The sequence below is a fragment of the Haliotis cracherodii genome, unplaced genomic scaffold (assembly GCF_022045235.1).
Source record: "Haliotis cracherodii isolate W230 unplaced genomic scaffold, xgHalCrac1.p SCAF_1, whole genome shotgun sequence".
Classification (NCBI taxonomy): Eukaryota; Metazoa; Mollusca; class Gastropoda; order Lepetellida; family Haliotidae; genus Haliotis; species Haliotis cracherodii.
The window spans coordinates 27,390,113-27,414,712 of NW_027266264.1; the positions used below are offsets into that span (position 1 = coordinate 27,390,113).

The following is a 24,600-nucleotide window of genomic DNA, read 5'->3' on the forward strand; positions in this document are numbered from 1 at the left end:
ACGGAGATCAGTGCACACTGAGGAGAAGCGGCACTGAGCTCAACCTCCAGCCCTACTTGCGTGAAGAGTTCGGCCAGAAGTACCCTCACGATGTCCAGTGTGAGATCTATAGGGGCACCGGCTCTAAGTTCTGTCGGGTAAGTTCTAACTTCACCATGTCCAGTGTGAGGTCTATAGGGGCATCGGCTCTAAGTTCTGTCAAGTAAGTTCTAACGTCCCCATGTCCAGTGTGAGATCTATAGGGGCACCGGCTCTAAGTTCTGTTGGGTAAGTTCTAACTTCCCCATGTCCAGTGTGAGGTCTATAGGGGCATCGGCTCTAAGTTCTGTCGGGTAAGTTCTAACTTCCCCATGTCCAGTTTGAGGTCTATAGGGGCACCGGCTCTAAGTTCTGTCGGGTAAGTTCTAACTTCCCCATGTCCAGTGTGAGATCTATAGGGGCACCGGCTCTAAGTTCTGTCGGGTAAGTTCTAACTTCCCCATGTCCAGTGTGAGGTCTATAGGGGCATCGGCTCTAAGTTCTGTCGGGTAAGTTCTAACGTCCCCATGTCCAGTGTGAGGTCTATAGTGGCATCGGCTCTAAGTTCTGTCAAGTAAGTTCTAACGTCCCCATGTCCAGTGTGAGATCTATAGGGGCACCGGCTCTAAGTTCTGTTGGGTAAGTTCTAACTTCCCCATGTCCAGTGTGAGGTCTATAGGGGCACCGGCTCTAAGTTCTGTCGGGTAAGTTCTAACTTCCCCATGTCCAGTGTGAGGTCTATAGGGGCATCAGCTCTAAGTCCTGTCGGGTATTTTATAACCTCACGGATGAAATGAAACGCAACGAAAAAGACAAGCATATTATATCTTAGCTTACTTTAAAGTGCATGGGAATTATGACTATCTTTCCTGTGGTGTATACGTTGTTAAATTGTGTTTAGAGTGCTAACAGTTCAACACGAAGACAATTTTTTCGGTGACTCAGTTTTGCAATGCATATGTGATTTTGAATGGACAATTCATTGATTGACATATATGTTTCTGAAACTAAGGACATGTACATTACAATACACTTGCATGGGAGTTTCGGCGATTTTATAATATGTATGAAAGCCTAAAACAGCATACTGCGTTTTCAATGTACAGGTAGGATACCTGTAGATTTAACCGCGCTAAAATGACTCTGGAAACAAAAGCGCAGCGTGAGGTTTCAAATATTAATTTTAACGCGGTTAAATCTACAGGTTACCTAGCTGTACATTGAAAACACAGTATGTTTATCTCCATTCTAACATGACTATTAATTGTACTTGATATTATTGCAATATGCCTTTCGAAAATGACTGTAAAAGAAGTACTATTCTAAATATTGGCGGCAGTCAAATCGGCTCTTTCAATCACAGGTTTTTTTTTATTGTGTTTCGATACTTCAGACTGACCAATCAAAATCGAGTATTTTCCAAATTTAGGGTAGAATGACAATTTAAGTTCCTTTGAGTAACTGTTACTAAATGTAATGACCTGGACACTCCTGATTTACTGATATGGGTTGAATTGTGCCTTCCAGTCCCTATACTTCAACAGCACCCAGACGTTCGAGGACCTGTGTTATGAGTTGTATTGCTTTGATCCGGTAAAGAATCTGTGTTTCCCAACTCTGGCGCATGATGGCACTACTTGCGGGAACAAGAAGGTAGGAAATACCTGTCTGATAAAAAAGCACAATCCGAACCATCTCTTGATGGTACAACTGTAGGTACATGTAGGTATACGAAGGTATTGTACATGTCTGACGTCTGAATAATTATCTCATAAAGACAATGCTTGTAGGTAGATACATACAATCTGAACCTTTGCGAATCTTTCACCACCTCGTCTGTGACTTGTTTCTCTGAATCGAAATTTCTATTAAATAAATTGGAATAATATGTTATGTCAGTTAAAAACAATCTCTAGACAACAACGTTGACACATGACTTTATTTCCCGTCCCTGCAGTGGTGTCGTGCCGGTCGATGTGTGTCGTCACCACTAGCGCCGGGAACAGCAGGTATGTTGAAGTTTATGTTTAATCACGTATGTTGTCAGGCATTGGATGAGAGAGTGAGTGTTGTTTTGCGTCGCAGTCATAAGTATTCTAGGTATATCACGTCGACCTCACACAATCAAGTGTACCATGATTCTATCAGCCAGGTCTGAGATTTTGACAGCCTGAGCCATACTTTAGCATGATCCATACTTTATACGAAAGCATGGGTCCCAGAAGTGTGTTAATGTTAAAGCTCACCTGATGCAGTATGTCAGCTTAAAGTGGGTGTAAGGACGTAAACGGTTACACTTTTGGTGAAACCCACGAGCTCGGGTATTGTGCTAACAAGCCGGACACAATATATATATTCTGTGAATATTACCTTCAATAATACCATCAAGGGTTAGGGGTGAGTGAGTTGGGTTAAACGCCGCTTTTAACAGTATTACAGTTATATCACGGCATGGCAGCTTAATGTGGGAGGAAAGCCCGAAGTGATGCAGGTGTCAGACGTTTACTACTTCAATGAAACCCACGAGCACGGGTATGGTGCTGACAAACCTAGAAACATAATCGGGATTCGAAGCCACAATCATAGGTTTCTGGCGTGCCAAAGGAACTCAACCCTGCACAGCGAATCGCGGCGCCTTAGACGACTGGGCCATCTTGAAACACAACGCGGTGGTATTGCTTGTTTTGTGAGCTGATGTGACGGTTGGTTTCGTCATAGTATGACTCCTGTTACTCAAATAAATGCATATATTGATATATCAATTTGTCCTTGACAATCAATAATCTCTCCTATTTGAAGAATATTTTTATTCATATGACCTATTTTCTCTGAAAAAAATCTTTTTTTTTTCGTTCTAGAAAATTGTCCCGCGGGAGATGACCCGGATGTTATATGTGCCACAAATATATGCAATGACGTCACAACACGTGACGTACTCTGTTGTGGCACGTGCAAGCTGGTGGAGCTGCCTCCAGTGGCTCCGCCATTTATTTCAACCATCGTCACGGTGCCGCCTATCTTCCCACCAGTCCAGCCAAATCCGCCCCCCTTCCCCACCATATCCCAACAGAACCCTTTCCCGCCCCCAAATCCCTTCCCACCCCAAAACCCTTTTCAACCTCAAACCCCTATCCAGCCCCAGAACCCATTTCTGTTCCCAAATCCTTTTCAATTTCAACCACAAGTCCCATTTCAACCGCAAAACCCATTTCAACCCCAAACCCCTTTTCAACCCCAGAATCCTTTCCCACCTCAACCCGCGCCTCGGCGGTTTAGCTTCTTTGATAATTTTGACGCCAGATTTAACAATATATTTCAAAATTTGAATAATCGAATTGGCGGATTTACATTCGGTAAAAAATAAGATTGGTGTGAAGTTTTACGCTATATGTTAACTGAACGTGGCAGTATCTATTAAAGTAAGTCCAAATTCTTTTCTTTTCCTAGAATCGAATGATTATATTTCTTTTAGTGATTGTTGGATAGTGCTATATTTTGAACGGGTGTTCCACCTTGTTGTATATGGTCCAATTGCAAACAAAGGGGAAATTAGTTTTGGGTTACATCATTATTGATGTAACTTATTCCAGAATACACAATTGAAGTGAAACAAATAGAACCCAATAAATCCAAATGGGGAGAATTCCTTTTCGTGGACGGCCCCTCCACGCATAAGAGGTTAGGAAGGACCTTTTATTCTACGTTCTTTTTTATCCTGGAAATATAGCCTTTTCGTCTAGTTTGAGTGTGGCGGGGTGAGCGCGGCTTGTGTGTATGCGTGGTGTGTGTGGTGTTTGCGTGTGGTATGGGGTGTGTGCGTGCAGTGACGCTGTAGTAGAATGCTTTTTATCACTTTTTTTTATGAATAAATGTAAGTTCTGATTATTCAAGTTTAAATGTCCCCAAATATTATAACAATATATACATGTCACCCCATGGCAATGTAGCTGTTGAATAATCATGAACTGAATATATATGTATGTATAGTGCAGTCACGTAGACTCGTGTATGTTTGTAATAAACGAGATTTCAAACCCACTGTGTTTTATGTGTGTCGAGTAACACGAGAAAGTGAATTTTAACATGGAACTCGAGAACAACCTCATGGAAAGCGATCTAAAAACTTTGACGGCTTAAACGTAATCCATTTCCAAAACAATCAACGTGTCTACAAATTTATGAGTGAGTGAGGTTTAACACCACTATCATTTCAGTTATATCACGGCATGACAGCTTGATGTGAGAGGACAACCCGAAGTGATGCAGGTCTAGATGTTTAAGATCCGGGGTAGAATGGGTCTTCAGCAGCCAAGGCTTGCCGTAAGAGGCGACTAACGGGATCGGGTGGTCACCCCGACGTGATGTCGATCGTAAACGTACACTACTTCAAACCACCCACGAACACTAGCATCGTGCCGACAAATCAAAAAACATAATCCAGGCGAATCTTGGATTCGGACCAACAATCTATCCCCTAAGGGACGCAACTCTGCTCAACGGAATACGACGCCTTGCTCGTGTTCCCACCATGTTATTAACGTCCGGTGCAGAATGTTTATGTTCCCTGTCGTTTAATATCAACATTCCGTTTGTCTCGAACTTTGGATAACTAAAAATATTTTTTATTATAACCTGGAATGCATCTCCAGAATAACCGAACATGTAAAGACTCCGCACAATAATTACTGTCATAAGGCGTTTATTCTCATGATAGTGACAAGAATAGATTAAATTATATAAAAATAAACGTATCTGAAGTACACAACACAAACAGGGAGGCATATTGAGCAAACAGTACCAAATAATACACATGTACAACTAATAAACATATCTGGTGCTTACAATGAACAAATACACACAATGTTTAAATCTTCTGAAATTATGATATTTATCTTGTTTACAATATTGGATTTATCACTCTGATGAATGACAACCATACTTTTCAAACACTTATGAAGTTACAACTTCTACAGAATATATCACGTTATTAAATTTTGACATGATACCTGGAAACTTTGAAGTTTCGTCGATGTCTACCGGGTATCCACATATTTTCAAACAATATTATCTGGAGGAAACAATCATAAACATCCCCAGATGGTATTTACATATAATGATTACGACTATGTGAAAATGATTATTTCCTAACCAGATTTACTTGCCAACTCTTCCTTCGTTACCACATCTGGGATCTAATTCTAATTAAAACGAACGAAAATGAGAGTAAATATTGAGAAATGATATTGTAATGGACACACTGGCTATAAACAAAAGTCAAACAGAAATGGATTTGCTGTAGAATTGTGGATGTTTTGAGACATGCGTCGTCAGTTTCATTCAAAGATTCGCTTGGTCTGCATGGTCCGATTCAAAACAAAGACGTTTTAAAATACTTCATCTGGATGATTCAAACGCTTTAAAATTACTTCAACAAAACAGTTTTCATGTTAATCAAAAGACATTTTGTTGAGAAATAGGTTTAATTAAATTTAACAAGATTGATCACAGAGTTTTCCGAAATTACTTTTTGACCAGACCGGATCACAGAAAGCAAGGCACTCAAGGCCGTGTTACCAGTCGAACTCGAAGGCATCATCTCCTCCCATGAGCATCCAGCCGTTATTCATGCCGTTGTTGCCAGCGTTGTTAAAGTTTCTTCTATTGTTACGGCGGTTGTTACGACGACGCCACCACCACTGGTTATTCTGAGGGCGTTGAGCCCATCGGCAGCAAGGTTGGTACCAGCGTTGGTAACACCAGTTGTAGTAACGATACACGCGGCAGTAGTTGGAGTTGAACTGGGGCGGCCGGTTCTCCACGCTGGAGCTGCCGCCGCTATTGGACTGGCTTTGATCAGGGGTAGTTGTGGCACTAGTTGTCGGGCTCGTGGTAGGACTTGTTGTTGGGCTAGTGGTTGCACTTGTAGTTGGACTTGTTGTTGCACTTGTCGTTGCACTAGTTGTTGCACTTGTGGTTGCACTAGTTGTTGGGCTCGTTGTTGGACTAGTGGTTGCACTAGTGGTTGCGCTAGTTGTTGGACTAGTGGTTGCACTCGTCGTTGGACTTGTGGTTGCACTAGTGGTTGCGCTGGTTGTTGCACTCGTAGTCGGGCTAGTGGTTGCGCTGGTTGTTGCACTCGTAGTCGGGCTAGTGGTTGCACTTGTCGTTGCGCTAGTGGTTGCACTTGTTGTTGGACTAGTGGTTGCACTTGTCGTTGCACTAGTGGTTGCACTTGTTGTCGGACTAGTTGTTGCACTTGTCGTTGCGCTAGTGGTTGCACTAGTGGTCGCACTTGTCGTTGCGCTAGTTGTTGGGCTAGTTGTTGCGCTTGTGGTTGCACTAGTGGTCGCACTTGTCGTTGCGCTAGTGGTTGCACTTGTTGTTGCGCTAGTGGTTGCACTTGTCGTTGCGCTAGTTGTTGGGCTAGTGGTTGCACTTGTTGTTGCGCTTGTGGTTGCACTTGTCGTTGCGCTAGTGGTTGCACTTGTTGTTGCGCTAGTGGTTGCACTAGTGGTTGCGCTAGTCGTTGCACTTGTCGTAGCACTAGTTGTTGGGCTAGTTGTCGTAGCACTAGTTGTTGGACCTACAGTTGTAGGGTTTGCATTACACGTTTCACAGCAGTACTGCTCTCTGGTCTGCTGGGTCAACTGGGAGCAGATACCACTGCTGCAGGAGAACTTGGTGTCATCTCCGTGGGGACAGTCATCTGCAGGAGAAAAGCAGCTGCGTCAGAGCCGGTAGGCAAAGTGCGTCATAATGATAGCTTCAATACATGAAAGAGTGAATATCGTTTGACGTAACACAAATACACCTGCAAAAGCATGGCGGCCTGTAAATAAACCACTCCGGCGTAGACAAACCAGTAGCTCGAGGTACAAACAAAGAAAAGGTGCAACCGCCTGATTCTTTCTGGTTGGCCGTTACAAGCATGAGGTACTGGATTCCCCATGTCGAATTGTGTGTGGTTTTATGAAATTCAATGTTGATTATCCATATTTACTTTAATTATGTACATTAAGACTGGATTTTGACTGGACACACTGTACATAAATTATTTAGATTCATCTATCTTGGATGTTTTCGCTATATACAGCGCCATATTTAAAAACCGAATGAAGGGTGAAGTTTCAAATTTTAAACTTATGTGATTTGAAACCTCTGATCAATAAGAATGGTGTATTATCCATTATCATAGTAAAATCGGTTTAGCGATATGTAACACTCACCATAAGCCGCCGGGGCAGCTGGGTCCGCCACGCACTGTCCTTGAACACACCACTGTAATAGAAACGGATCAGTGTACACGAAGAATAAGGAGTGATTAAGGCTGAAGCCAATGTCAGAAACGAACCCAATTCAACCAACGTTTGAGCGTTAATGAGTGTAATGGTACGAAGATATAATTGAACGATCTGATTCGGTTTGTTAAATTATTTGATTAACTTTAACAAAAGTAGAATAGATAAATAGTATGCGGACAGCTTCTTTTTCTATGAACTTATTAAAGGTCATTTGGTAATGGTAGTTATCTTTTGACTAGTAATTTAAACACGTATTTTACTAAGCAGACAATACACATTAAATCCTTGAAATATTTATTGTACTCTACCAAGATTTTAGACTTTAACTTCTACTTTTATTTCGTCCACTTAATTTAAATGCCTTTCGAAAAAAACAATCCATAAGAGAAGCATTAACAAAAACGGTCGCAGCGTTTGTGTTCCCAGCAACGTTACGACCTCTGCGCGACACGAAATACACACACTGGTATTTAATTCCTACCTTTTTGTTACCGCACGTGGTGTATTCCATGGGGTACATAGCCGTGCACTGATTGGTGGAGCCGGGCAGGTAACACCACATGATGTAGCAGAGACTATCGTATGTGGTTCCGTTGTACGCAGGCTGCAACATGACGTTATGGTACACTTAAATCAACTTCCACTTTCAAATGTACCCACAAATTATTTTTCTTGACAGAGACTTGATAATTCTGTTATGTCAATATATTTATCGAATAAGAATATCAAAACTATTACAAATATGTAATTCAATCATAATATACATGCAGTATTAGGCTCTAGTGATATTGATCAAGAGAATTTTGATATAATGAGGTTTGTGTCTAAATTTGATGTTAGTAAAAGCTCATACAACCTTCTTATATTGAACTATTGCAAATCAACCACTTTATTGAATTTAAAATAGTTTCCTCAGAAAAGTATGTGTAGATATTTCTATTTCAAAACACTTGCTCTTATGATATTGTCGGAATCGTACAATGGACTTCTTATAATTGTAGACATTTTTATGTCACATTTAGTTCTAGAGCATTAAAGATATAATACTAAATGGTTCGTATTTAACACGGAACCATTATGACTTTCGGTCACGAATGGTTAGACATGTTTCCAAGGTAGCTTCTCATGAAATCATTAAACTCTAATTATTAGTTAGACTTAATCAGCTTGTGTTCTACTCACCCTGCAGAAGTCAGCTCCGACGTTGTTCTGGCACTGCTGGTCGGGCGAGTACTGCTGACCGTATCTCACACTGCTGAAGTCGATGCTGGACGCCACGTTGTCTTCTTTGGTGCAGGTAACACTGAAACACAAAAGACGGGTTTCATTTCATGTTGTTTGTTTATTTGCTTCTTTGTTGTTTAACGTGGAGCTCAGCGATATTCCAGCTGATATGACTGCGGTCTGTAAATAATCATGCTTGGACCAGACAATCCAGAAATTGACAGCATGAGCATCATTCTACAATTTCATGTCGGGGACAAGTGAAGCAGCTCTCAGACTTTTACTACTTGGGTGAAACTGATAAAGGGACGTGCATGTACGTTTGTGTGTCTGCTTGTACTAGTCCGGACTGATGCCGATTTATAGTGATAGCTCACTGAGATACCATGCCGCAGTTTAACATGAATACCCCACTCAGACACAGTATACTGACTCCGAGCCGACCAGTCCCTGTTTTAGCCCCTTAATGCCGAGCGCCAGACAGGGTAACAACAAGTACCATCTTTTAACGTCTTTTGGTATGACGCGGCTGGGGATCGAACCCCGGACCTTCCGCTCTCCGGGCGGACGCTCTACCATTAGACCACGGAGGCGGTCGAATAATCATCAGACACGACTAAGTGACGACATTCTGCACAGCGAATTGCAGTGCTATAGATGGCTGGCTCGCCCGAATATTCTACTTCACGAGGAGCTATTACAGTATGCCGCTTAACATTGAAACAACTCTTGGATATGAACACTCACCTTGCACGTCCGAGATATTCAGCAAAGCTGCTGACTGAGCAGGGTGTCCACGTCCATGGTCTAGAGCTGGTGTCCCGAGTTACGAACTGCAGTGTAGACGCCATGATGAAGTTGCTCTCTGTGCAGGAGATGGCGCTATCCTCACCGTCGTGGTCGCCGTTGAGACTGAAACAGACACATGTTGTCAGAACGTCTGCAAGTGATGTAATGTTGTTTGTGTCTTGTTTGAGGGAAGCTAGTTCATGTTGTTGTTGCAATCACACAAAGGACCGCGCGATTGCACTCGTCTTCGGACACCGTCAAACCGTATATAACAACCGTCTTGTTACAATGAAATGGTTAATTCAAAAGTTAAAGAGTCGAACATCGTCCAAAGAACATGATTTTAAAAACCGTTAACAATTAGCTCATTTGATTCATTTCTTGGCTCGATTCCAAACCTGGCTACAATTCTTGGTTTTGCCCGCTGTCATATGCTGATGAAGCAGCACAAAACCCACACATTATGTCTAAATCTGTAGACAGAGCATCTCATACCTGTGTCCTAGTTCATGGGCAGCGGTAGCGGGTGTAGCTCCTGCGAAACTGTTTTCAACAACAGAAACGGAGTCTCTCTCACAAACTGACTCACTCAGCGCGACACCTGGATCAAACAAAACAAATGTTTACTTTCATACGTTTGTTGCTCTTTTCCACGAAATATCACTCATTCAATACTTTATTTATTTAGTTAGGTGTTATATACCATCGATAAAATTCATATATATATATATATATATATATATATATATATATATATATATATATATATATATATATATATATATATATATATATATATATATATATACACGAAAGATGTTATCCCCTGCACGTCCCTCCTAGGTCACAAAACGTTTTAAGAGCAGAATTGACGATTGTACTGGGTGGAGTCTTGCATCTTAATTTTCTCAACTAATCCAAAATGCCCACACTTACTAACTATAAATATGACATTCTGTATGAAAATCATTCTTACCTGTTCGTCCAGAATTTCCAGCATTTGACAAGTCATACCTGAAAAATCACAAATCAAGGCTTTATTAAGAGGGGGAAATATTGACCACTGAATGAATGCATTTCGTGTTGCAGAGGTGTGAAGTTTGGTTCCTTGTATTTCCTTACTATGCCGTCATGTTATAGACCATGGGTGTCATGTCTAAAGACAGAAAGGAAAGCCGGCGACATTGTTTATTAGACGTTAATGTTCATGGCCGTACTATTTGGGCGGAATGTAGTATGACGATAGACTGATAGTATTGCTTACCCGGAAAACAACATGTAATGATCGTTCTTGGGTAGGCTGGTAAAATCCTGGGCTTCAACCCAACTTTTGAATTGATTAAGAGCAGTCTCGGAATCCAACAGGTTGGTGGCGATGTCGCCGGAGGCGCTGGTGAAGTTGGACAAAGCTGGATCCTGCAAGATACGCTTTCTGGTTTATGTGATGGAAGAGCATCAAATAAGGTTTGCTTTCCCTGGGTACATATAGAACTGCTTCTGGCAACGTAATTATATGCGAGTCCAGATAACAAGATCCCGATTTATAGTGATGGCTCACTGAGATACCATGCCATCCCACTCAGACACAGTATACTGACTCCGAGCCGACCAGTCCCTGTTTTAGCCCCTTAATGCCGAGCGCCAGACAGGGTAACAACAAGAACCATCTTTTAACGTCTTTTGGTATGACGCGGTTGGGGATAGAACCCCGGACCTTCCGCTCTCGGGGCGGACGCTCTACCATTAGACCACGGAGGCGGTCAACAATGTCATAAGGAACATAGAAGTACAATATGAAAGATGATCCATGCATACTCTTCAGTTAATTGTAAGACACAATTTACACATTTGGATTGAACAAATCAGAACCAAGTTTTGAATACCTAAGCAGGGGAGTGTGGAAATGGAGTTCTCTTACCGTAATTATTCGAATCTCTGTAACCTCAATGGCAATACTCAGAGTTGAACCAGAAACACTTTGGACATTAACGAAACGATCGTTCATCTACAAGAAAAACACAACAACATATTAAATTAAAATATTAACAGTGGTAGTGAAGTTTGAGTGTTATTGGTCGTATTAAAAATATATCATCGCCGAACCAGTTTTCTTTCGGGTCCGTTTACGCTTGTCATGTCAAGATGTATTACCCCTAAATATAAGAGTGTGTGAGTGAGTTTGATTTTACGTCGCTTTTAGCAATAATCCAGCAATATCTCGGCGGGGTACACCACAAATGGGCTTCACGTTGTACCAATGTCGGGAATCGAACCCGGGTCTTCGGCGTGACGAACGACGCTTTAACCACTAGGCTATCCGACGCCACCCTAAATATAAGAACGAAGTGGTCTTACCGATGCAGCTACGGCGGTATAGTACAGGTTCATTTGACTGAGAACATCCGCCTCTGTTGTCTGAAGTTTTTCAGTCCATCTGAAATACATTAAAAGTGTTACAGTGAGTGCGTTGAGGTTAAAACAACATTTCAATTACATCCCCGCATTCCAGCATCGTGTGGAAGGGTACCCAGGGTATATTTATCTTTGGCCAAGTATTTGTACATACCTCTCGAAATCCCTGGCATCGACGACAAAAATGACCTCCACAATGTGTTGGTCTACCTGGCGTCTCCTCCTCACATCTTCAACTTGGTCGATGTCGTTGCTAGGGGGATTAGGCGCTGAAATGTATGAAGAAACCCTTGAAATGCTGATGAAAGACTAATTTTCTCTTCAAATGTAATATACATGGGGAGAGAACTAATTATTTGAAGAATATGGTCCGTTTAGTTGAAAGAGTCCTTGGTAACCTTGAATGTATGTTTCAGGTGATTGTGGTAAATACACCCTCAGTTCAGGCACATTTTCTATACATCTTTCTGAAATTAAATATCTATCTTTTTCATTCTTTCTTTTATGATTTCACTTGCTCTGATTTATTTGAAACTTATGCATTTCACCCCAACAACGTCATCTTAACATGTCGAGCGATATGTTTCTTTGTTATCAGAATCATACCTATATGTGTGCCATCGATCTCCTCCGAGGAACCTCGAGGCACCTTTTAAAGGCTACAAAGCGAACAGTTTACATGTATATGGGCTGACCCATGTATACAATGGACACTGAGGCCAGGCCCAACTATGTCTACACACTGTAAGTTTATGCTGAAGGAGACTCACGGAGAGGGTTAGGGTTGGGGATGGCATCACCAGTGTTATTCACATTTACGCCATTCTTGTGAATCACATGATCACCAGCATCACCATTCTCTCTTCTGAAGCGGTTGAGTGGTACAATGTTTACTTCCTGGCCGTCCAACACCAGGCTACCCTCCTGGCCATCAAAGATAAACATTTCTCAATAAATGACATGTTTATGCAAATAAGAAGGTCAACTAAACACTTGGTAACATTACTATTTGATAGTAATTAATAACACATGATATAGTAGGAATCGTATGATTAATGAAAGAGTTTTGTCGTTGTTATTATTAATTACAGATTAAATGATAACAACAACGACATTATTATTATTATTTAACGTCGTGGGGATACAAAAAACTCAATAACGGCATTGTATTAACTATTAGTTTAAGTAGGATTATGTCGTCATGTCCTACTTGAAGTGACCCGTGAACATTCCGGGGTAGAATAGGTCTTAAGCAACCCATGCTTGCCGTAAAAGGCGACTTTGCTTGTCGTAAAAGGCGACTAACGGGATTGGGTGGTCAGGCTCGCTGACTTGGTTGATGCATGTCATCGATCCCAATTGCGTGGTTCGATGCTCATGATGTTAATCACTGGATTGTCTGGTCCAGACTCGATTATACAGACCGCAGGCATATAGCTGGAATATTGCTGGGTGCGGCGTTAAACAACAAACAAACAAAAACCTACTTGAAGTGAAAACAATGAGAACTGACCACATCATATGTCTCTTCTCCTGCCGATCGTTTCTTGACCACGAGGGAGGCGCCACTTTCGCGGTCGGTGAAAACGCCAGCATCCTGAAATAAGGTTCCAGTTTTGTAGAATGTGAGCGAGGCAGCATCAGATATATGTTGAGCATACGTGAGTCTGACTTCAGAAATATAATTAAGATGTTGATTTGCTCAGTCTAAAATAACAATAATGTTCACATTTGGTTTATTTACGAAATTAATGGACAATTAGAGATTTCGATACTCTTGAATCCTGCAAGGTGGAGTTAGAACCTCCAACGTAACTTTACGGCAAATGTTGGTTTTTGGAGACAACAGTCCAGGTGGAATAATGAATATTTTACATGTCACGTGAATAATTATTACCTGTGTGTTCAAAGTGTGTTCTCGCAGCCCGTCAAGACTGAGGACAGTGGATCGTATCGCGGGTGTTCGTCGTAGCCTCAGGGGTACGTCTTTACCCTCGGCCGTCACTCGAAGATGTAGAAAGTAGGGCAGGTCATCAGCTGTCGAGCGTTTTGCTCTGGAGGGAGCATTTCTATCAAGCTCGATCTTTGCTTTTACTGCAAGATGAACACGCAAATTGATAACAGTATTACACACACACACACACACATATATATATATATATATATATATATATATATATATATATATATATATATATATATATATATATATATATATATATATATATATATATATATATATATTTGAAGAAAAAAACAACTTCTAATTTAATTCAATTAATCGTGAAGGAATAATTGTTATGGTAACATTTGAACGCCAATATCGTTCGTCCAGTAGCACCCGTTATGTCTGAAGTTCTTGTACTGTCATGTCGTCTTTCAATTGTAATGTCTATCATTAATGGACTATTAACTAAACTGCCGCGCAAAAGAAGGTATGCACCCATGTTTGATGATAACTCAAAATGAAACAAACAAGAAATGGTTAGTCGATGGTGGTGTATTTGATACTGGCAACATAGTTATGTTTTAGACCTTACGTTTGCAGTGTCTTGGCGACTTTCAGCCTAGTAACATTTTATTAACGTTTCTGGTCAAATCCAGTTTGAAATGGTATACTTTGTTTCTGCCCTTCAGTTTATGTTGAGATATTGGCATGTTTAAATACTATAATGATACAAATAATGTTTTCTCAGTGATCTTAGCTAAACAAATTTTCTTTTGTCAGTGGTAAAATTATGTAACAAAGGCAAAATGTCCTTATTTAAACTAGACAAACATAAATGACGTTGAGGGAGACGTCACTCTGACAAGAAATGTTTCATGTCTCATTTTTATGGTTAAGGGTATGTTGATGTTCACACATCTGATATTAACTGCATGGAATTTAGGATTAGCATAGGGGCACGACAAACGAGATGCTGCGTTACCTTATGTATATTCATGTAATGGACTGTTTCTTCGCATTAAGAGAATAAACTATGTACAGAATGCGACCTTGGTGTTGCTTGTTTTCTATTGGCTTAGCTTGAGGTTGATTGATTGACTATTCAGACATACACAAAACGTTCAAGCAGCAAATCGTCGTGATATGTCAAATTACTGATATATTGACTAGCCAGTGTCGTTGTAGGGTCACCCCTGATGTACATGACAAAAGATTGTAAATAATTTAAATATTACAACATACACACATCATTTATACATCTTAAACATTGCATGTTCATCTAAGCATTCAGGTAGATTAGTGGTTGGTGTCTTTGTCATTTGATAATGTGTAATTTGAGTGTAACATTACATTTTAATGTTCTCAAATTTCTTAATTTAGTGAATACAGAAACATTGTAATTATAACAAGAAAAAACATCGGAGGAATTTATTTTTGAAAGCATGTTTCAGTGTCTAAATTTAAAAGCCGATGTAAATATAAATCGAACCTGATATTCATTTAAGTGAATTGCGTTATTAGATTTCAAAGCATCAAACTCCAAGGTTAAACTTTTCAATAGCATTAAGATCACAAGTAATGCAATGATCGGAACACGAAGGCACAACAGTTTTAAGAGGCCTTTGAAATTATTCCAAATGTTTTAAAAAATATCAATGTATCATTAGTTGATTAAGATTAAAAAGTAAAAGAAAATTGAAATAAACACTTACAAGATCCATGTGGGATTTCATCAAAAAGTGGTAAAGCTGCAAGTTGCACAAAAAATACTGAACAAAGCCATAAAAGGTGCATCGTGGATTTCATATGCCTTCAAACCCTGTCCTTCGTCGTCCAGCAAGTGCCAACAAATGTTACTACTAGAACTGTTGGTTGTTACTTACGCCCTTCTGAAACCTCTTGCCTTATATACAGCTGGTTGGCCTGTTAGATCACCGAAGGACAGCTCTGATTGGTTGATCACAGTTATCGAAAACAATCGATGAGCAAAACAGGTATGAAAACAAGTGGATTCTACGAACGTTCCGTTGTTCCGTGACGTCATGAACATACGCCCTCATGCGTCTGTGTCACGTGACTGAGCCGTGAACGCTTCAGTGACCATCTTATTGACAAAATCATGTCTGGGGTATTACGCCCTGAGTAATTTTTGAAGGAAACACAAATATTTAGGGATGATTTGACTGACGTTTTTCATAATTGTCACGTTGAATGGTGACCTTGATAGTTTATACCTTGAGTCAACAATTTAATTTATCTGGTATATTTATTTTTTCCCGTTGGAGAATATTAATACTTTTCAGGTGTTTGGTGTTTGTGATGTCATTGATAGGATGGTGTTGGTGGTTTAGGTATTCAATGTTTTTTTCAAATTGTATCATGATTTATATATAGGAAGAGATGTATCCTAATAGAATGTCAGTTGGTTGGTTTGTTGTTTAACGCCGCACTCAGCAATATTCCAGCTATATGACGTTGGTCTGTAAATAGTCGAGTCTGTACCAGACAATCCAGTGATTGATATCATGAGCATCGATCCACGCAATTGGGATCGATGACATGCATCAACCAAACCAGGGAGCCTGACCACCCAATCCCGTTAGTCGCCTCTTACGACAAGCATAGTCACCTTTTACGGCAAGCATGGGTTGCTTAAGACCTATTCTACCCCGGAATCTTCACGGGTCTAGTAGAATGTGTGTCACTTTCAGGGTGTGCACTAAGGGTGTCACTTTCAGGGTGTGCACTAAGGGTGTCACTTTCAGTGTGTGCACTAAGGGAAGTCATTCTGATACAGACAAATTAGATTTCAGTGTATTTACTAACATGTCGTATTACCATGATCTACGACAAGACAAGAATACAACAATATTTAAAATTAAAATTTGCTGAGCCAATATTAATTCCCGAATTCTGTTCAGAGATGCGTGTCAATCCTCAAAATACGTACGTCCACGATATCACATTACATATGTTATCTCTTTCATCTCAGTATGCTATTAAGATTCAGTTATCATCATCAGTATGATCTGATATGACTATGCATCCTTATCTTTGTCAATCTAACCAAGGTGTGTTGAGGTCGTAAACAACAACACATGTAGGAGTGTGTCATACAGGATGAAGTGGCATCTGCTGGGTATGGCAGGGATAGGCTCTTGTGCATAGATTTGCCGTGATGGTAACATGAATACGAACTGTATTCACACTGTTAAATGAGTTCCATAAGTGAGCCACTTAAGCACCCCTGATGCAATATCAGATTTATATCCATTTCATCATGCTAATTACATTTCGTCCTGTTGGATCAGCTGGATCTATCGTATTATTGGTAATAAAGGAAGAAGAGATGATTATCTCAATCAAAACATGTTGCATTGTATTGAAGACTAGAAACTATTTAACATTATAATTGGAAAGTTAATTTGTTGTCTTGATGCTGATATCATATGCCCACGTGCATGAATTTGTAAAGAGTATCATTTCTGGACCCAATGTAAAATCAAGTGAAGACTCTGATACTAATAGTATATGTACGCGCACAATACCCTCCAACAGAAGGTTCACTGTCTGATATTGACTCGATCAACACCTGTAAAGTACGTGTATACATTTTCACAATAGTTTTCTTAAATATCAACCTTGTAATACGTTTATGAATGGAAAATATACAACAGCATTGTTTGACGTTGTCGTCTAATCGGGAAAACATTCTAAGTTCACTCACAACACTGTTCAAAGTCAAACATATAGATCTAGAAAATAGGTTATTTTATTTTTTTATTCAATTTTCCATCATACTTTACAATAATTATTCAATATCATACATGCAGTGCGCATGGATTTATTGTGACATTATTGGCATGTTTTTAGTATGGACAGGTCATATATCATAGTTATACAGAGTTTCTAAATAATACATGTAGAGAATAATAGTTACCATCCGTACTTTATTCATAGCCAATATTATATATTTCCCATCCATATAATTATTTGAATATGATATTGTTTTCATTTTTATGAAGTTTCCAGATACAACCAATATATGAAGAAAAGTTGGTACCAGAACGCCATGTTTCACCTGTCACGTCTTACGATGCGGAGACGTAGAGAAAACAATGAAAAGGGTAGTCACCTAAGTCAGTTTCTGTATTTCAACCTGAGTTACAAAAATGGAACAACATATGTAAATATACATATTGATAAATTTTTAACTTATTTCCGGGATGGGAAATGATCTGATAATGTCAGTTTCATTGTACAACTTAAGCATATAAACGTATTCAACATGGAGATGTAGGTACCCACATGTTCCTCAATTACCATGAACATTATGTTGAACGATTGCTGAGCCAAAATAATATTCCAACAATATACAGCGAATTTCCCCGTGGTTAGAGTGCAGGAAATACAATAATTAGGCACAGGTATTCATCACTTTATTAGTGACCGAACACTGCGAAACAGGAAACGACATTCACGAAGCATAATGAACGGAAAGAACGAATCTATGTGAGGACAAATATTCTATTTACGAAAGATGTGTTTATTAAATATTGATAATAATGACTGTTATTTAAGTACAAATGAATGGATGTTGTGATCAACAATAGTCACAGGAGATTACCATTAATTTTGTAGTTCGCATTCGCTCATTCATACAGTTTGTTTCTCGTAATTATTGTTAATGAGTATGTCCGCACCATGTGCAGGCTTTATGGGTACAGGTGTTGGTGTACATGTGTCAATAGCACATTTATAGAGCCGTGGATAACCTGAGCAACAGGCTGTTTCAGTAATGATCCATTTGATAATAAAGAGTAGACATATTTGTCACTAGATTATCTGGTCTGATTGCATACAGGCCGCCTTCGTGTGGCAGGAGTATTGTTGAGTGCAGCTTTAGGCAACAAACACTTATTTTTTTAACACTGTGTGCGTGACGGGTACTGCAGGAGATGCTTACCCTTTTCGCAGACACCTGGTGCCATCGCAGTGATGCATTGATATCGCAAATTTGACTTTTACGCCCATTAGTAAAATTTACAAACGGGCTAGATCCCTATTTCCTTTGAGCATTGTGTATGAAGTCAAACTTAATTATCAACTTATGTCGTGAATTAGAATTTAAGATTAAAATGAGATACAGCTGTTTTAATTAAGTCATGCGTAAAGTATTAAATGATTTGTGATAAGGCTGTTAGTGATCCCAGGATGAGATGGCAATGTACAATATAGTACATGTACGTTGCATTAATATAAGTGATGTGGTGGGACTTGGGGGTGCGTACCTTAACATTATGCGGAATGCAAAACACCTGAAAAAGGTGTTTATTTACCATCCTGGATTTTGGGAACGCATGTAAACATATCATTTTGTTTTTCGGCATTATTACCAGTTATCGTGAGGCTTTGATCTGATGGTATCGGGGTCTCCGTCGATCTCTTTATCAGTGTTTGTGATCTCTGCCTTCAAGCATCTACCTAGACAGGGCAAAGGTCAAGTTGGTTGGAGGTAGACATCAACACACTGTGAACTTCAGTCACATTTGCAATGCAAATATACCTTTCTCATCGCAATAATTTTCTTGCATTGATAAACTAATGAGCTTGGTACAATATGATTCCCTTGGGCACACTGAAAATGTTCACTTTAAACTTGCAGAAAACGTTGAAATATTTTTTCGAAATAGTATCGGACTTTTTCATACCTTGACAACTCGCTTTCTGTCTCACGCTTGCAAGGTTGGACTTCTGACATGGAATATATATATTAATGGCTAAACGGTGACAAAGGTTGTCTTTTCACTACCATTTCACTATTGCCTTTGTCTATTTGTTCAAATGGAATCTTTGATCAGAGATTTGCACATGTGTTCAAATCTTAAAACGAAACGGATCCTGAGGGCCTCTAAAATAATTCTGTTTGACACATTTTACCCTTGCATTAATATCAGTGTTGTCAAAGTCGACAGCGTTGAATAGAAAACGTTATTATTCATGTACACATTTGATAAATTGCATGTATTTGTAACAGGTGCCATCGCATACGCCCACTTTTGGGAGAACACCTGTTATCACCATTAATAGATCGCAATCCAAAGATAAGAACATGCTCATGATAGGATTTTCATTTGAGATTAAAGCTGAACAAAACTATTGAAATTTGCTAATAAAGAAACAGAAAGAAGATGTAATTCAGAATCAGTTCGTATTAACATGTTTGATATCCTAAAAGTATAATTACAAGACAACGTGGTGAAGTGGGGAGGTCATTTTTTTCAATAAAAACATTGTTTCAGAACCAATCATTAATGCCAGTTTAACCAAAAATATGTTAAATGACATACTTATGTATACTTCACGCTAAGGCGATTAGCAAAACTCATGGCGCAAATGTGTTCAGTATATCTAAAACAGATAGTATCACATTCCTTTTATAGAAGTACACATTATCAATAAACTATGAATAAATACAGAAACAATAAGGAAAAACACAAGTTGTTTCTTTTCTATAAAATACCATGGATACTGGTCACCAAGATGTCATCCGGCGTCATGGAACAGACATTCTGTTAGTCATATCAGGACTTAAGCCAATGACGTCTTTCTGGACCTTATTTACGTAAGATCATAAGCCACATTGAGAAATACGGTTGGCGGCAAGATACGATTTCATGCGTGGCCAATAAAACTGAATGAACGGACCTGGGTATATGTTGTGTAGATGTTATCTGTGTGGTTTTGTCATGTAAACATGTGAGTGACAATGGCCGCAAGTCAACTGTGTGGGGCATGCCGTTACAGTGTCTCACTTGAGAGGATAGCTACAAAGGCTGACCGGGGAAATGTGGAGTCATGTAGGCAATAACAGAAGTGAAAAGGAAAATATTTACTCCACTCCAGATAATGATATTTGTAGGGTATGCGATCAGGCGAATCGGATTGTTTTCCATTTTAACGAGCAACAAGAAATCATGATCTAAAGATTAAAGTATATACTTCGCTGCAAAAATCGACAACTATCTTTTTACAGAAACGTTAATTTTAGATCCAATTGGATCAAACTTTTCGGGAAAGAGATGATATTTAATACATTCGTAAAGGATAGCTTTTTTAATATAGATCAAGTTCAAAAGTTGACAATTGTTTTGTAAACATGTTTGCAGTCAGCAACACCTCAGCTATAATACGACCGCCGCTATATAATCGAGTCTGGTCGTGACCAGTGGTTGGTATTATGAGACACAACCTTAGTTTCGGTATCTATTAAAACTCACCGAAACACTACAGATAATAGGGGGCGGCTGGGTAGCCTAGTGGTTAAAACGTTCGCTCGTCACGCCGAAGACCCGGGTTCGAATCCCGACATGGGTACAATGTGTGAAGCCCATTTCCGGTGTCCCCCGCCGTGATATTGCTGGAATATTGCTAAAAGCGACGTAACACTATACTCACTCACTCACTTACTACAGATAGTAGATGAAAAGGTTGGCTATTCAGGTGGCTGATATGATCCTCAAAAGAACTATCATGAGTGAATCTGTTGCAAGTTCAATTATGTGATGACCAATTAAATATTCTCTACTCACATATAAAAGTATGTAAATGTATTATTTGAAATTAATTGCTTTATAAAGGTTGGTTACCTTTTAGTCATGTACAGAAGTATGTTTTTCCCGGGTGTCAAACGCAGGGTCAATAAAAAGTCTTGTCGCCACGAGACACAGGCAGTAACCCCTTAGTATAGTTTTTCTTGTAATACATTTCTGTTTTGACAGACGCCTTACATTTTTTGTATTTTGAGCAGACATCCATATTGTTTTTTAGGCAGCATATATATGAACTCAAAACGTCAACGCCGGAGGACATTCAGACTCGATTATCTGCCGAAACAAATTTCATTAGGCATAAAAGGCACAATAGTGTTGAAAAGTATTTGACTGGATATAATTAAATCAGTCAAGGGTAAGCGTGCCCTGCTCTACCCGTATCACCTGCTACTTGCACAATTTTCATAGTAAAAGTAATTCTCCTGCCAAACGACGACGGCAAGTAAAGAATCGAGTCTTGACCAATGATCAGCATGATAATGATCCACGTCGTTGTGGTACAACGCCGCAATGTCAACCACGTCACCAAACACGACCACCTGATCCATTAAAGTGAGTGAGTGAGTATGGTTTTAATCCACTTTTAGCAATATTCTAGCAATACCACAGCGGGGGACACCAGAAGTGGGCTTGACACATTGTACCCATGTCGGGAACCGAACCGGGGTTTTCGGCGTGACGAGCGAATCCTTTAAAAATATTTACTCCACTCCAGATAATGATATTGGCAGGGTATGCGATCAGGCGAATCGGATTGTTTTCCATTTTAACGAGCAACAAGAAATCATGATCTCAAGATTAAAGTATATACATTAGTGAAAAAATCGACAACTATCTTCTTACAGAAACGTTAATGTTAGATTGAATTGGATCAAACTTTTCGGGAGAGACATGATATTTAATACATTCGTAGAGGATAGCATCTTTAATCTAGATAAAGTTCAAAAGTTGACCATTGGTTGATACTATGAGACACAACCTTAGTTTCGGTATCTATTAAAACCCGGTGGGTGTGTGTGTGTGTGTGTGTGTGTGTGTGTGTGTGTGTGTGTGCGTGTGTAAAGTAAGTACCAGAGAGTAAGGAGGTGTGACAAACGCCAGGACTTTGATTGTAAAGCCATGACATAAAGGCTTAGCTGTAAGTAAAATGTACCTTTCCATGAAATTAAAATACCATGTACATGTTCTCAAGTAACTAAGCAGCTTGGAAATGTAGACGCCGTTAGCTGGAACTGGTGGTACATGACGGGGACATGTGTCATGGTAAAGTCGAAATCATCCCTCTTGTCATACACCTGTGTACAGCAGGTTGCCATCTATTTAAATTGATATGTATTGATCCAGACAGGAAGCCGAATATGGATTGTCAGTTAACGTTGTTCTTTGATTTCCAACTCTGGTGGCTAGATGAGGTGAAGATAGATACGCATTTATCTTGGCACTGTTGAAAGAAATGAGGTCATCTTTTCATCTGAAACTGATGTGCTGCTTCCTGACGAAATGTCCTTTCCTTGATTTAACTAATCCAGTAAAAAAGGATTCGTATTCCAAGAGAAACAGTTCAGCTAGCAGAGGAGCACAAATAGTACCAACAGAGATACCTACTACTTGTCGTCATAAAGGTATTGTCAATCAGAAAATCCAGCAACTCATATTTTGGTGTCTGAATATTTCAGACTAGATTTACTCTCTGTCTCAACAAATTGACCACATCTTTAAAAATTTGTGCTGAAATATCCAAACTCTTTTCTTGGAAACAAAAGCCCTACTGATTAGAGAATGTACTTTCTCTTGCAGTTTATCATTAGAGATAGCTCTGCGAAGGGTGGAAACATTCTAATTTTTTAAACTTGAACATTTTGTCCTGGGCTGAGATTCACAAATAATAACCACACAATTCATTCCATAATCCTTGAAAATCTCTATTTCAAGTAAATCCTTTGAAATTTGCAAGATCCACATGTGATAACTCCCTATACTCTTTGACAGTATTCCATTAGGCCTTGAATGTTAGTAATTTTGACAAGGATTTGGTTTTACTTTTCCCGGACCCTGCATTATATTTCTTTATATGGTTTCTTGGATTCGGAATAGCGTTTTATACACTATTCCTATTCTAAGAAAAGATTTATTCTACAGATGGTACAGAAATTCCACGACTGCGTAGAAAAATGTCATGACTGCCACATATTTCCTTTTCAGACCAAGGACTGGCTTTGTATGTTGGAGTAGCTTGATCCAAGCTGATTTCTTAGATGATGTAGATAAAATCAGAACAAAAGTATTTCGAAAAGTTCGTAATGGGTCCCGGACGTGCTCACATTAGGCTGAAACCGACATTTTCCAATTATTTTAGCCTTTCCTTTGCACTTAAACATGCCAGAAGTTAAGAAGTTGCAAGTTTGAGAAAGAAAAAATGCTTGTTGTCAACCATTTGAACATGTAATGTTCATACCATTATTACAAAAGTTTTTTTCGCAACGTTACATTTTGGACATTTCCAGTAGGCCTAAAAGTGCACTTATTCTACCTCCTTCTTTAAAGTGAATACACAACCAACAATAATCGCTGTGTCTACCTTTAGTTTAGACTTTGCTATCCACTGATGAACAAAGTACAAAGTGAATAAGCATAAACTGACATATATTTTTGTTGTTGTTGTTTACGCTGAACATATACTATTATAAGTAAGAGAGCAGGAATGTCTCTTAACTCACCTCCAGCAGTGGCCAATTGACATCGCTTTATCTATTTGGTTAGACAACATAAACTTCACATTAATTCTATAATATGCTAATGTGTAATGTGTGTCAATTTCGTTTAACGGCGTCAAGAATATATACGTCTTTCTCTGGTGAGAACATAACAAAACCACAAGTGTATACGTACATGTAGATATCTACGATTGTTTGAATATGTATGAACAAATCTGCCTTGTCATTTGTAAATATTTCTAAACATTCCAACAACAAGGTGTCGTTAGCGGATACATACTTTTAGCGGGTCACGTAAACATTCCACCCTTTGTCGAGCATAATTTAACATAGGATTGCTATCCTGCTGTTAGAAGTTGCAGCTATTTGTTCGCAGAAACGAGTAGAATAACACCACGCCTTCTTTGAACACTTTTAGTGTAAGGTTTGGCAAAACAAGACGTCTATAGTTGTGTGACAGAACCTACCTACACGTCAAGAAAGAAAAATGTTTGTGAGCATGTTCTTTACTTATAAACCATTAAGTTTGAAATTCATTTCTAATAAAACGCTCAAAGGAAAAACTAAAAATAATTTTACCA

The 24,600-nt window shown here is 39.3% G+C and overlaps 1 protein-coding gene across 1 annotated transcript; it reads right to left on the reverse strand.

The window, feature by feature from the left end:
• Positions 1–5,588: 5,588 nt before the first annotated feature.
• Positions 5,589–15,549, reverse strand: LOC139462557 (serine-rich adhesin for platelets-like). Its single transcript, XM_071244377.1, has 15 exons — positions 15,405–15,549; positions 13,642–13,838; positions 13,258–13,341; positions 12,515–12,668; positions 11,899–12,013; positions 11,688–11,766; positions 11,251–11,337; positions 10,597–10,748; positions 10,309–10,346; positions 9,828–9,933; positions 9,291–9,455; positions 8,502–8,622; positions 7,801–7,923; positions 7,245–7,296; positions 5,589–6,724 (listed from the first exon to the last, which is right to left on the reverse strand). Exons 1-15 carry the CDS (start codon positions 15,496–15,498, stop codon positions 5,589–5,591), a joined length of 2,703 nt encoding a protein of 900 aa, XP_071100478.1. The 5' UTR covers positions 15,499–15,549.
• Between the last annotated feature and the right edge of the window lie 9,051 nt (positions 15,550–24,600).